The following is a 14,058-nucleotide window of genomic DNA, read 5'->3' on the forward strand; positions in this document are numbered from 1 at the left end:
CCTATTTTAGAGTCATTATGGGGAAGGTGGGATCAGAGGATCAAGGCTGGCACTCTCTCCTACACGGTGGAGACCAGTAGGTGATCTCCCAGGGCTTCCCGCTTGCCCCAGGTGGTGATGACCCACATCTCCTGGGGGGGTACCAGAGCCTCATCAGTGGATTTACCAATTGCACCAAAGTCATTTCTGTTGATGGCGTTTCACCAGCAAGGGCTGTGGCTCATTGTACTTGAATGGCCCCGGGGTACATCCTGGCTGCACATCCAGGGCCACAAAGGAGCTCCAGCAGTGCAGCCCTGCCCCATCCTCATCATCTTCCCCTTTCTGCCACCAGCAGCTGCCCACAGTGCCCTTCCTCACTTCACAATGGCTCTCGTTTTCTCCAGCTCTGCTCATCACCACATTCGCACACAGCACTACCACCAGTCCTAGGCATTTCCAGGGCAAGGCTCGTGCTATTCACAGGTTTCTCTGAACTCGGTTCCCCCCCTTAGCTGTTGGGTCTGAAACCTCTTCCCTCCCCCTCCTAAAAGCAATGCTTGCAAGCTTTCATTTTTGTTATGACAGGCTTGAGCTTACTTCAGCAGAGCTGCTCTCCAGCTGGGCTCCCTTTCTGAGGGCAGATAATAGCTGTAGCCATAAAAAAGAGACAACTTTTTAACTGGAATGGCTGAAAAACTGATGCTGCTGTGCTACCAGCACCACTGGGCAGAGCTGCAGCTCCAGGGATGCCCCACGCCTCCGCAAGCAGCCCTTCCGCTGCCGGGAGCCCCGGCACCCTTCACCCCTGCCCGAGCACACGCAGGCAAAGAAACCCTAAATGGGTCACAGCCCTGCCCACCTGTGCCCACCCTTTAATCCCAGCTTTTCACTAGAGGACCCTGAAACACAGCAGTGATGACCTTGCAGCAAGACGTGTAAATGTGTACTCACAACAGGCTCCTGGAAGCACAGATGCATCCATACAGACATCACCGACCACAGGGGCATCAGCCAGGTGCACAATTAAACTCTGTTGCACTTCTCTCGGATTAAAGCCCAGCTCTTTGCTTTCCTAAAACTGTTCCTTTTCTGTCCACACATAAACAGAAAGGCATCACTTCAACCATGCAATGCCCAGAGGTTTTCTCCTCAAGCAAAGATTTAGGGATAGTGGCTGCTCCCCAAGCAGAGTGCTGATGGTGAATTCTTTGCACTCCTGCAGAGCAACAATTTTGCCTTGCTGTACCCAAATGTAGGCAAAGCCAGATGCCAAGAGTTCACCCGCTCAGTGTGTTTCAAGTGAGTATGTGCTTTGGTGAAGCTGAGCAGAAGTGGACACGCACCAAGTATTTGGAAGAGTGAACACAGGCTGAAGTCAGCAAGGCAACAGCACACAGCTCGCTGTGTTATCAGCTGCAACTACAGGGCAAAGCTTCAGGGAGGAAAAATGTCTGGAGTTTAAATGAGAGCCAGAAGAAATGTTGCTCTCTGTGCAAAGAAAGGGCCTTATGCCACCTGTGGAGTTGTTGGGATGAGTCAGGGTCACTCATTCTGCAGCAAGTCCATTTTCATTTGGTGATGCAAGTTCCAGTGTGACGGTAACAGGTGGAGCCAAGGACCTGGGAAGAGCCCCCTTTGCACCATCACTCTCCTGCCAGCACCGCTCCAGGCTGGCGCAGGGCAGCCTCCGAAGCCGAGTGAGCCCCGTTCAGAGGCCAGCCCTTCTGGTCTGGCCCAAAAACAGCATGATGCATCAGGAAACAAAATGAATGGCTTCATTCTGACACGAGCCTGAAAAACCTGTTCACATGAAGCACACGGAGGTAGCAGACAAGTTCGATTCATCTGCAGTTTCCTTAACCAGTGCTGTATTTTAATCAGAAACATTCTGGGGTAGGACTAAACACCTTCAATGATTTCAGACCAGTACTTCATCTTGCAAGTGCTGCAGCTCCTTCTAGAAGGAAAGCAACTCCGTGCCTAAGGAGGGGAAGAAGTCAAGGCACCTGAGCTAGAGGCTGACTGAAGGAGAGGCAAGCTTCACCACTGCATTTATGTTTCTATGGCATAAAACATCCATGAGGGCTAAGCACAACACATCTTTGAGCTGTGGGGCTCATGTTGAGCATGCCCTCAGTCCAAGCATTATCATAGAATGGCCTGGGTTGAAAAGGACCATAGTGATCATCCAGTTTCAACCCCCCCGCCATATGCAGGGCCGCCAATCACTAAACCAGGCTGCTCAGAGCCACATCCAGCCTGGCCTTGAATGCCTCCAGGCATTAAATCCAAGGGTCATTAGTTAGTGTATTTAAACCAGTCTCATGTACACGTAACACTCTAGCCTCAGCCCAGCTTGTTTGTATAGGTAAGATTAGAGCCTGTTACCTCCCAAATCACAGGAACTTCTCTCCATATATCTGAAAGATAGGGGCATTCCAGGGCATTTGCTTCCTATCACCTGGTTCTAGTGGAAAATTTAATCCAATTGAGTACAAAATTTGAATTACTGAATCCTGTCATGGTCAGATTCCTACACCCAGGACAGTGCCTGGGTACCAAATGAGTTCAGAACCACACTCAGGCTTCCTCTGACAGCCCCACGAGCTGTAGCACACAGCCATCAGCACGCGGCCAGGCACAACTGACTGCTCAAGAGTTGACCTCTAGACGCAAAACAGCCAAAGGAGACAACCTCAGGTAGCTCAGCTGAGACCCTAATAGTGCATGCTCTGAGGTCAGCCACATGCATGAAACAAGTGTCTCCAGGTTCACAGAACAGCCTCAACTGATAGATCCCAGTTCTTCAGGATATTTGCATTAGCCTTGCAAGTCAGCACACCTCAGACCTGAAGCACAAGGACCAGCCATTATCTGGAAGTTTGACCATCCCAACCCACTTTAGCAGTATGAATAAAGCCAGTATGTTTGGAAAGCATTTTCAAACTTTATTTACAACTGTCACAGTGACAAAAATGTAGTTTGAAAAAAATGCTAGCTTCTCCCTGAGGCTCAAAAAAGAATTACAGAAATATAGAATGTATATTATACAACAGGAGGAGATTTACTGGAGTGCTTTGTTCTTTAGATAACGTTCAACAACAAAGAAATACACACAATACTTCCAAAAAAAGGATGCAGACAGAAATATGCAAGTCTTTAGGGCAGACAGCAGGTCTGAAGTCCAAGGATTGCCATCTCATTGCTGCCCACAGGGTAGTATCTTTGATATACAGCTTTGACTTGGTGGTACAGACTGGAGAGACCGATAGAGAGTAACACTTAGAAACAAGACAACTGGCTGGTATGCAGGTGTACAAGCTCATTCCAGTAAGACAGCAAGACTAGAACAAGTGTTACAGATACAAGAGCTGAATCCATCACTAGGGAAAATGGTATCATGACCATTCAGTGATCAACTGTCCACCAGGACGGGCAAGGAGCATGTACAACCGAGTCTGCGTTGCTGGACCAGAGGCCAGCCACAGTGTAGGAACACTGAATTTCTCCTGCTTTGTGCTAACTCATCTCCAAACTCCCATCTGTCTGAAACAGTTATGCAGAGCTGATAAATTATTGCCATTATGTTTGAACACAAGCAAGACAAGACTAAAACAATCCTGTTAAAAGCAGTTCCCAACCCCCCACCAGCATTCAACTACTCATGAGGTATTAAAAATACAAATACACACATGTCCAAATAGATTTTAAAAATTGAACCAGTTATAAGCAAAGGGGGGTGGCATTGGGATTATTATGAAAGTTTGGTTAAGGCCTTGACATTTCTTTTTCTCTTCCATTACCCCAGATTTGGTTTAGGTGGTAACTGTTCTCATCCTGTTCCAAGACCGACTGGTTCCCAAGCTGGTCCCCAAAGCTGCAAGACCATCACTTTCCAGGAAAGCAGTGGGTCACCCCCCCAGCAAGCAGACTGGCCGCCTCCCCAAACAGAGACAAAATACTTCTCTTTGGAGCAGGCTATGGCGAAGGGGACACAACCACAGACTTCGCAGGTCAGTCTGCAGTTTGTTAAAACATCCACAAACATCTCACCCTTGCTATGAAGCAGAAACAGACCTTGTCTCAGGACACCTGGGCTAATTCTCTCCCAACAGACTGCTCCTCCTGCAAACCCCCTTCTCCCCGTGGTGATCCACACTAGATCTGGTGTTTTGTCTTCAGATTACCTCCAGGTCTGGCAGTGCTCCCCACCACATACACTCCTACCAGCTTGTCCTGCAGTGCCAAGCTGGAGGAGATCCCCCACCCCAGCCCTCACGAGCCCATCGACCAGTACATTGGAGACATGAAACCCTACAGCCTCAAGGGCACCAATGTACGGAGGCATAATCTTCACTCTCTGGACACTATAAGACAAGACTGACCACAGCAGCCTCAAATGGGAGAGAAAAATACGAGGTGTTCACACCTACAGGAGCATCTTCCATCTGATGCACACTACCCAACACTAACCGCCTGCAAGATGAACTAGGGCCTCGCAGTAGTGATGACAAGCAGCAGCCTAAACATTATCCTGCAAATACAGCTGTGCAGCGTTGGAGAGTCTAAAGGCAAACAGAGGGGGAGAAAACAGCTTTGGGAAAAGTGGCTGGAAAACAGGCTCAACAGCGAGAGCAAGAAACCCAACTACTCCTACGGACGCTCACGTTACCCAAGGAGGTGCCGACCTGTAGAGAGCTACAGGCCCCTCGGCAGGAGCCATGCTTCACTATGGACACCCTTCCACCCGCCAGCACACAAAATGGAAGCTGTAAGAAAGGCAAATCAGATGACGGCTCTGGTCTCATGCTTTTAGCTGGAGGCAGCTCCCAGCCGAAGGCTGCTGCCTCCGGACTTTCCTGCCCCTCCCCGAGCTCCCCCCTCCAGCAGTCCTCGTGTGGTCACCCTCTGCCATGTGCTTGGAATTTCACTGCTGCCTCCGTCTCGGAAAAATACAGATAGTGATCTCGAGAACAGCAAACATTTCTCTGCGTTTACTTCCTTCCTTCCTCAGGAGGTCTGGTGACACCGAGGACTTCAGTTCTCAATACAGAGAATACAAAAAAAAACTAAGATCTTGCAGGTGCAAAATTGAACTTGTCTTTTTTTCTTTTTAAAAAGACTTTCAAGAGAAGTGTGGCTCTTCCTTCAGAAGGGTGTAGTCCCTTGCCTTTCCTCAGATGCCATTTATTGCTCCTTGTTGTCCTTCTTTGCATCTTCACAGTTTTCTTCCTCCTCTTCCTCCTCCTCCTGCACGAGGAACTCTTCAGGTGGCCATCTCAGCTCACCACTCTCCACATCACCCTCCGTCGGCTCCACCACGATGGAGGGCAGGCGGTCCTTCAGCTTACAATAACGGTCAAAGTCCGACGGATCGGGGAAGATCTGAAAGAGACAAGAAACAGCCTGTGAGAGGGACTCCACTCAAGCAGTCTTAGCCAAAACCCAGCTCTCAAGACACTTGGGTCTTCAGGGCAGACTAGTCAGGACACAGAGTAAACCACTGAGTGATGGGAAGACTCTTGAACTCATAAATAAGCTTCTCTCACCTCTGAGTATTGGAAATGAGCACTGCCCAAGCAGCTTCCAAAGCTTGCTTGGATAGCACTCAGCAAACAGGCATCTGCCCTTTTGGATATTTAACCAAACACCTCACCCTCTCCACCACTGCTTTTGCATTAATGCTCAGAGTTTGCACACTGAGCTATCTCGATCAGAGAATCTGAGATCTCATTTCCTGCTGCCGGTCAAGCTACATGCAGAGAACAGGCTTGTTCTCCAGGCTCTGCTGCTACAAGGGAGAGGAAGCACACAGCAACCCAGCACTAGAGCGGTCCAGACCCTTCCAGCAAGGGTCTGCATCTGGTATCACTCCAGCACCACAGCACCAGACCTAAAGAGAAGCTCAGCTGCATTTTAGAGACAATTTTGGCAGTGTTCTGCATACTACAGCTACCATACATCAGTGACACTCAGCAGGACGACACTCCTTTTATGGAATGGTTGGAGACTGGGCCATATTTCTTAGGGCAGGAGGTACCTGTGGCATGGCATAACCAGCAATTATGCACCATATTCCTCATGCAAAGAATGAGGACCCCCTTATCTCCAGCCCCCAAGGTGCACAGAGCACTACCTTACCCCTTCCCTCCTACCCAGAGCTTGACACGTGGGTGCACAAGCTCACGCACTGCAGCAGCACCAGGGCCCATCCTCGCTGGCAGTGCCACACGGATGCATGCTTTGATCCCGCTAGGAACCAGGACAAAGACAAGTATAAGAAAAAACTGCTAGTGCAGCATCAGCAGGAGCTTTGCATGGCTAAATTGCAGCATTACTTCCAGGGATGCCCTACTGGGGCAACCCCAGCTCATCCAGGAACTGCTGGGTGACAAGGACCAGTTGCCATATCAGATCACCTGGTTGGTAACCAGCAGATTAAACAATTGACCCCTGTTTATTGCAAACAGGTTTCTCAGAGTGCCCATTTAACATTATGGATGCATTTAAACACCCTGAAGATGATCATCCCAAAATGCATTTTCCCTCAAGGCTGTAGATGAGGTGAGGAGTCAGGCCCTGTACTTTGAACACCAGCTGTATTCAAGCAAGCCATAAGAGCACCCTCAAAGGGAACAGCACTGCCAGCCTCAGACAGGCACACTGCAAGACCTCATCTGCTTTCATCTTTGTGGTTCCAGTTACAAAAGCAGGTCCCCCATCCAGGAGCCCTGAGCATTAACCACAAAGCATCATAATCCTCATGCCGATCATGCAGATACCCACCACCTTGGGAAGACCTAGTCCAAACCCCAAACTGGAACATCAGCCTACCAACTTGTTCTTCAGCCTAGCAAGTATTAACCACACCATTCCCTCCTTGTCAATATTCAGTCTTCTACTGCTCAGCCACATTTCTCCCTTGCATCCAAAGGTCTGTGGCAACCAGGTTACCAACTTGAGAAAGCCATCGGGTTACTACTCAGTGCAAATCCAGGAAAGGCAATTCAATGAGAAGGTAATGCACAACACAGGCTGTTCACACACATCCACCTGTCCTGGGGACAGTGCAAATGAGACAGTAAGTTTCTTGAGGCTTTGTGGCTTCTGCTTGGCCCAAGGCAGTTTCAGACACGCAGTGCATTACTGGAAGTACAGTCATGGCTCTTAAGCATCAGCTCATTATCTAAACTTGGGACAGAAAAAATATACCCTTGACATTACATGGTTTAGAAGGTTGCAATGGAAAAAGAAGTGTGGTTCAGGAGGTTACATAAGCTGATAATATCATGAAAATAGCCTCCTGTGCAAGAAAAATAGCAGTATAATAATTAAACTAACCTTTGGCTGCTATCATTTTAAGCACATTAGGTCAAATTGGAGCAATTTCTTTGAAAATAGCCTGACAAATTTTTTTTCCAGAAACTAAGTATAGTCATTTCCTTACAAACAAATATCCCCAAAATGTGGTGCGCAGCTTTTTTAATTAAAAAAACCCCTAGCACAATCTTATCTCAAACAGCTGCAGGACAGGCCGAACCCAAGAAGGTCAGAATTTTTTCCACTAAGTCATGCTTTTTAATAGTTGAGGCAGCATGAAGTGAGATGTTGCAACTGCACTTTCAAGGGGTGTGGACAGTCAAAAAAAAATACACAAAGGCAGATTTCCTCACATGTGACAAGCAGGGTGACACGGCAGGCCAAGCACAGGCACTGAAGGAAAAAGATTTTCAGATTAAGACTGCACATCTGGGGAAGCTGGGTGGAAAAGTTACCCCAACCAGCCTCCAAAATAAGCTGCATTGTCACACTCCATAAAAAAAGAGAAAGCACCAGCTTTCCACTGTCCCACTCCAGCAGTGCCATGCCACATTTGTTGGTCCCATATGCCTAATCTGGTCCTACTCCAGATTTAGACAATGGGAAGAAAAAAAAAAAACTGTAAAACTTGCAGGAAAGTCCCCACTGGGAATGCAGCAGCTCTGCTCTGACCTGTGAGCTCTGCACCCTTTGCACAGCAAGCAGGACAGCTTGTCTAGGAAAAGCCTGCCTGTGAGCCTCTCTACTGGCATTCCCAGCTCAGGCCTGTGGGAGGAAGGCTTTGCATCAACCCACCATCCCAAGAGCACAGCAGACCATGTTTTGGGAACTGCTCTCCTCATGGATCAATCCAGATAACATACAAATGGACCAAACTCTTGCCTTGCAGCTAGAAAGGGCAGTGAAAAGCAGAACTTGAAAGCTTGAAATAATTTTAGGAAGATCATGTTTGCCTCTGTTTTGGATGATCTAGTTCTACTCTCCCTCAGTGAAGTCTTGGCAACAAGAATGGAAAGTTTTCACTGCCCTGGGGAGGCTCATGCCCTCTCTCAGCATTCACAGGGATGGTGAAACACCAAAAGCAGGAGAGATGTCACACAATTAAGGGATTAGGGTAGCTCTGAGCTAATCCTAACTGACACTTGGAAATTCAAAACAACTTCCACATGTGTACTCCATACGAATACCCATAGTTAAAATGCCTGTCTCCCCTCCCATGGGGCTGAAAACGATTTCAATTCCATTACAGGGAGACTAAGGTAACAAGATCTTTCCAAATTGAATTACTGGTTTGGGGGAAAGCTTTGCTTCACTGTGGGAATACTATACAAGCCTGAAAAGTCTGCACCAAGAGGCATACTTCAGGTATACGATACACCCCTGATATACACATATCACTCATTCTCCCAGCACTAAAAAGCTAAGTTATGTGCCAGTATCAAGTTAATATTCCAAGTCCCCAATCAGCATTTAAATTCCTAAAATAAAACTTTACTGCCATTAAGAAGCATGGCAAGCTCATTTCAGGCCATATTTAAATCATCTCTGTGTCCTCTTTGGAGGAATTTTCCAGCTATAAGAAGCAGTGCTAATACACACATTTACTCACACAACAGTCATGATTCAAAACCGAGCTCCATCTAGTATGCACACAGCAGCCTGTGACTCAGGTTTATGAACTATGGCAACTCCCCAGTCAGATCACCCTATCTTGGGGGGACAGTGACAGGAAAACTTCATACATCATAATTTTCCATCAGAGTAACAAGGCATTGAGTAGGGAGGAAAAAACATGCATTGAGATGTTCTGATTAGCTGCTGTCTTCAGCTTGCACTTCAGCGGAACACTTTTTTGCACAGCGTAGCTGCGAACATGATGAGTTTTGGCTCTGTTTATCCCATATCCTGCTTCTGCCTTCATTTAAGGTCCCAGACCCTGGAATACACATCGATTCAGCCTACTAATCTTGTCTAGTACCCATGCATCAGATACGCTATGTGAACAAGTCATCCTAAACTTGCTTGCTATCACCAGCTTTCTGCAGCCCAGCCTTGAGACCTTTTGCACCAGCTCTAACACAGAACTTCCCCTGCACACATCAAGGCTGCACAGACATGAAGCACCTCACAAGCAAACAAGACAATTCCAGAGGCAGCTCAGTTTCCACCCTTTGCCAGACCCTGGGGCAGTAACAGATCAGTCCCTCAGCTCAGCTAGGGGGATGCAGCAGATGCAGCTCAAACCCCTCAGCACCGTGCACCACAGCTCCCTGAGAAAGCGCTTCGCTGGCACTGGTGAAGAGGTGTTGCATTCACCAAAAATTACTTTCCCAACAAGAAAGACGACCCAAGCTTTCGTCACAGACCCTAGATAGAGCGTTAAGCCTATTTACCCAGATGCAGTCAGTCTGACACAATTCACATCTAGCTGTGGCTGTGATTAACCTAGACAGTGATGCGATCATGACTTAAAGTGCTCAGGCTCCCCATGACAACCAAACCCCAGCTGATGGTATGAAAAAAGCTCAGCTTTCACAGACCAATCTCCTAAAAGGGAGCCTAAGGTCCCACCAGAGCAGCAAGCCAGCCAAATAGCCCATCTGCAGCAAAGCAGCACACTCAACCTGGGACACAGCATTTGCTCAAAATAAACACTTTGGGTATCAAAGTGTTTTCAGTTGTGCTCAGACCCTGCTCCACTTCCAAGCAGCAAGGCAGGATTCAGGTCAAGGCACTGTTTTGACAACAGCTCCACAAAATGATTAATTGAGCCTGGATTTCAGTAGCATTGTTGTTGCTGCTGTGAGATGGCATCAGAGGACAAGCTGGCAGAGTGCTGGTGAGGCTTTTCAGAGAACAGGTATATCTAGGGGCTGGAAAATAGCAAACAGTACATTAGCTCCGACTGGCAGTGAAAAAGGCTCAGCTCACCAGAGATTGCCAGGCAGGAAGCACATGAAGCCCTCCATAGGCACATCTGTTTGTAGCAGGGGCATCTTGAGACATCAGCTGCATTTCAACGAGTTTTTTGTTCAGTAAGTCCCATGGGAATTATGGGACATCTATTAAAGATCCAGAAATAGCTCTTCACTGCAGACACAAGACCCAGCATGACATCATCTCTTCAGCTGCATCTTCTGTTTTGTCTGTGCCACCCTGATCCGAAAGTCATGTCCCAATTTCACCATTCACTTTTGCTCAAGCCATTTACTTCTCTTGACTGAACCATCTTCAAGGTGCTCAGAGAGCAGCTTTATGTTGCAAATACAGTAATAAGCATTGCTTTACATAGAAAAGTTTTGAAATGAGCACATTAGCTTGCAAGTGTTTTGTGTACTAACTGGGAAAAGCCATTTCTATGGTGAGAAAGCCCATTTTGCAAGTGAAACTGTAAAAATTACTATGGCTACACAGGCAACTCCCTTATCACCCATACGACTTCTGCAGTCAGTTTTCACATCATTGCTTACAGAGCAGCGATGGGCAGCTCACCAAAGGCCAGGGAGCTTCACCAAGGGGGTGCACACCTTCAGCCCATGTCTAGACAGAGACACTCCAACTCCAGTGCCTGAGCAGAGACAAGGAGATGGAAGAGGCAGAAGGAAAGTCAACAAGCCAAGTTCCCTCCATAACCAGTGAGACAGACAGGAGCCCTGAAGTTCAGTGAACTCCATGGGACAGAGCAATCAGATTGCTGAAGTTTATCATCTGTATGACTTTGTTTCCTCCATTTACTTCTAAGTAAAGCCAAAACTACTTTGAAACAGTACTGCTGGTAGGACAAGTCTGTCTGCAGCAGATACTGATGTGCTCTACAGTTCTGGCAAAGTTTGCATACTACAACAGCAAGAGCCCCCAGGCTCACTGCTAGCATCCTAGGGACCAGCTCCCAGGCAGTCCCTGCTCTACACAGCCCGAAGGGGGGCAAGTTTGAACCTCCATTTGAAGTCATCTCTGCAGTAAAATAAATCCAAGTTCTACTACTAGAATAAGAGAAACTTTTGAAACAAAGTTTGCCTCTCCCAATTCTGGCTTCACTTTTTTTTGGGGCCTCTTGTAGCCAGCCAAGGGCTGTTATGCTCACACCTCGAGTGCCCAGCTCTGCAGATGAGTGGAGGAAGATGCTGAAGCTCAGAACAATAAACCTCAGTGTAGGAGCAGTCATGCTCCATTAGCCCTGTCTGGTTTTAAGTTATTGCACTATAGCCTTCAGACTAGCGTACAATTTTCCATCTACCAAACTCTCCATCAGCAAAGATGAAGTACAAAGTGCCAAAGTCTGAGGCAGAACAAAGAGTTCATGGTGCAATTTCCATCAGATTTGTCCTTGCTGTTCTCACTTGAGTTTTCAACCCTTCAAGGATGCTTTCAACCTACTTTGATTTACACTAGCAGCCAGAGGAGGAAGGCTGGAGCCTGCTCCCCAATCCTCTTTACACAAACCTGCTTTAGAGGCAGACCTTGTATACAGCCCACACACCGCTGCTGCCCCATTTCAATACCTCAACCCTTTCTGCCAGCAGTTTGGCTTACGTCAAAGTGAAGTACCAGCAGGCAGCTCCCAGCTCTTACAGGCATTTGAAAAAAGTCAGCTATGACTAGACCACTACAGAGCAGAGATCCAGGATGCATAAGCCCTGCACAGATATGAGTTGTCAGTGTTTGTGACTCACACACCTTCAGGTTCAGATGATCCACTCCAAACCCAACAGGCCTGTTCCCCAGTTGGCCCAAGCAGACTTATCAAGGTCATTAGCACTAAGGGGAAAAAAAACCTGCTGAAGCAATCAGGGCACCTAGATTCTACCTCCCACTGGAAAATTTGGATAGGTAAATATAGGCATTTGAGCTGACTGGGTTAAGCCTCTTCATATGGTGACCCATAAAGACAACTGAACACCCCATGCAGGCTGGTTTGATGGCTTCAGGTTTAACAACCACTCTCATTGCTGTACACTCCCTCTATAAGAGAAAAGAGAGGCCATATGCTTTCCACTAACTCAAGCACTGCTATTTCCACACACAGGCAATAAAGCAAACAACTTGCACTATCCAGATCCAAAATTCTGACCAAAAAAAGCAATGCATCCCATTTTCCTCCCCATGGCTTTGGCTTCTGCTGGAAGCCTCAGCTGTGGCCCAAAATTCAGTTGATTTCATGCTTCAGTGCACTGTTACTGCCTTGTAGCTCTTTTTTCAGACGTAGATATGCAAGCATCCAACAGCACACCTCATTTGAATGCACACTTAGAGCAACTGCCTCTGTGCAGGTTGTGTAACATCTGCAAAGGAAGAACCCTGCGTCGGGATCTGCCAGTAAGAGTCACCCCATGCACAGAGCAGACACAAGTCATCTGCGTGCACTGGGTACCTGTGTTAAATCTCATCAACAAGTCTCCTGGAAGAGCACGAAAACATGGATCTAGTAGGCTAAGATGCACAGCTCGCTGTTTGATTAACCATAAGCTAGGAAATTAAAGGGATATTGAGACTGAAGGTTAAAGCTGGAGCTAGTTTCTAAGATCGCCTCTTTGCCCCAGCCATTGATCTAGAGGTTAATAGCTAATTGCATTGTGAACAACTTCTAGAATGAATGCGGCTCATGCCTTCAGGTACTGAACTCTCCAGTGACATTTCAAGGCTTGTTTAAGTTGTCCCTGGCCTCACTGAATCCTACAGAAGACTCTTAACCTTCTCAAACAGGTCCATCAGTCAGGAAAATCAAGAAATAGATTAAAAAATATAAGTGCCATATAAACACCTCCCTCCTGCTCTAGGCAGATCATTTGTATGCAGAGTTACAAAGAGATCCCAGCATTCTCTCAGCCCAGTGAGTGGGGCAAACCCTTCCTTAACCCATCTCCAGCTAAACCCCTGGGAATGCTGGAGGAGTGGGGGCCCGACCACTTCAGAAAGAACAGAGTCCTTCGCCAATCTGGTCTGATACTGAGTAACATATTTTAGAGAACTGGCTCCTGCCAAGCAAGCATTCCAGTCTGTTGACTAGTTCTCACTCCAGCTAGACCTGCTATTAGGTCAGCCTATGGAAAGGTACGTTAGACCGAGTCTGCAGTCCAGCCCAGGCCACTCCAGAGGGGATTACTGCCTAAGCAGCCAGCAAAGCACTTACCTGATACGACAGGCCGTCCTTGCGGGGGCTTAGCCCGATCTCATCCATCGCTGGGGTGTTCATCATCACTTCAGTCATTTCAGCTGATCTCAGATAATCAGGGCTAGAAACAAAAGACAGCATGCAAACGGTCTGAGGGGCTCCAGGAGGGCTTGAGTAAGGTTTAAGTAGCATCGGGAAAGATGCAGAAGAGGCTGTGGGTAGTCTCTCTGGTCCCTTCCTTCCTGCCCCCGCCTTGGAAGGGGGTGGGAAAAGCTCAGGACCTCGTAAACCGCCGCCACGTCCCCAGCCCCGGGAGCAATCCCCTGACTTTGTCCCCAAGAGCCCAGCTCGAGGACACCTCGGGAGGCTTTAACGGCAGCGGTTCCTTTTAACTCCGCTTCCTCCAGCTCTGCCCCCTAAGGGGGGAAAGTAAAAAAACACACTGAATAAGTGCAGACGCTGGGGGTTTTTTTTTTCCCGCCCCAAGCCGGTGTGTTAGCTCCTGCAGACTTACTTTACAACCTCAGGGACTTCCACGCCGGCGGAACGCACGGCGCCGAGTCCAGCTCTTGCTTTTTACAGCCCTAATGGCATTTCCAGCTCGAGAAAGTGAAGCGAATTCCCACAGTCCGCAGTTCCTCTAT

The 14,058-nt window shown here is 47.8% G+C and overlaps 1 protein-coding gene across 1 annotated transcript; it reads right to left on the minus strand.

Moving 5' to 3' along the window:
- Positions 1 to 4,949: 4,949 nt before the first annotated feature.
- Positions 4,950 to 13,555, minus strand: LBH (limb bud and heart development). The gene is made up of 2 exons (XM_010078117.1): positions 13,433 to 13,555; positions 4,950 to 5,367 (listed from the first exon to the last, which is right to left on the minus strand). The coding sequence occupies exons 1-2, from the start codon at positions 13,553 to 13,555 to the stop codon at positions 5,170 to 5,172; spliced, it is 321 nt and encodes a 106-aa protein (XP_010076419.1). The 3' UTR covers positions 4,950 to 5,169.
- Positions 13,556 to 14,058: the final 503 nt, after the last annotated feature.

This window comes from Pterocles gutturalis, unplaced genomic scaffold (genome assembly GCF_000699245.1).
Source record: "Pterocles gutturalis isolate BGI_N339 unplaced genomic scaffold, ASM69924v1 scaffold30058, whole genome shotgun sequence".
Classification (NCBI taxonomy): Eukaryota; Metazoa; Chordata; class Aves; order Pterocliformes; family Pteroclidae; genus Pterocles; species Pterocles gutturalis.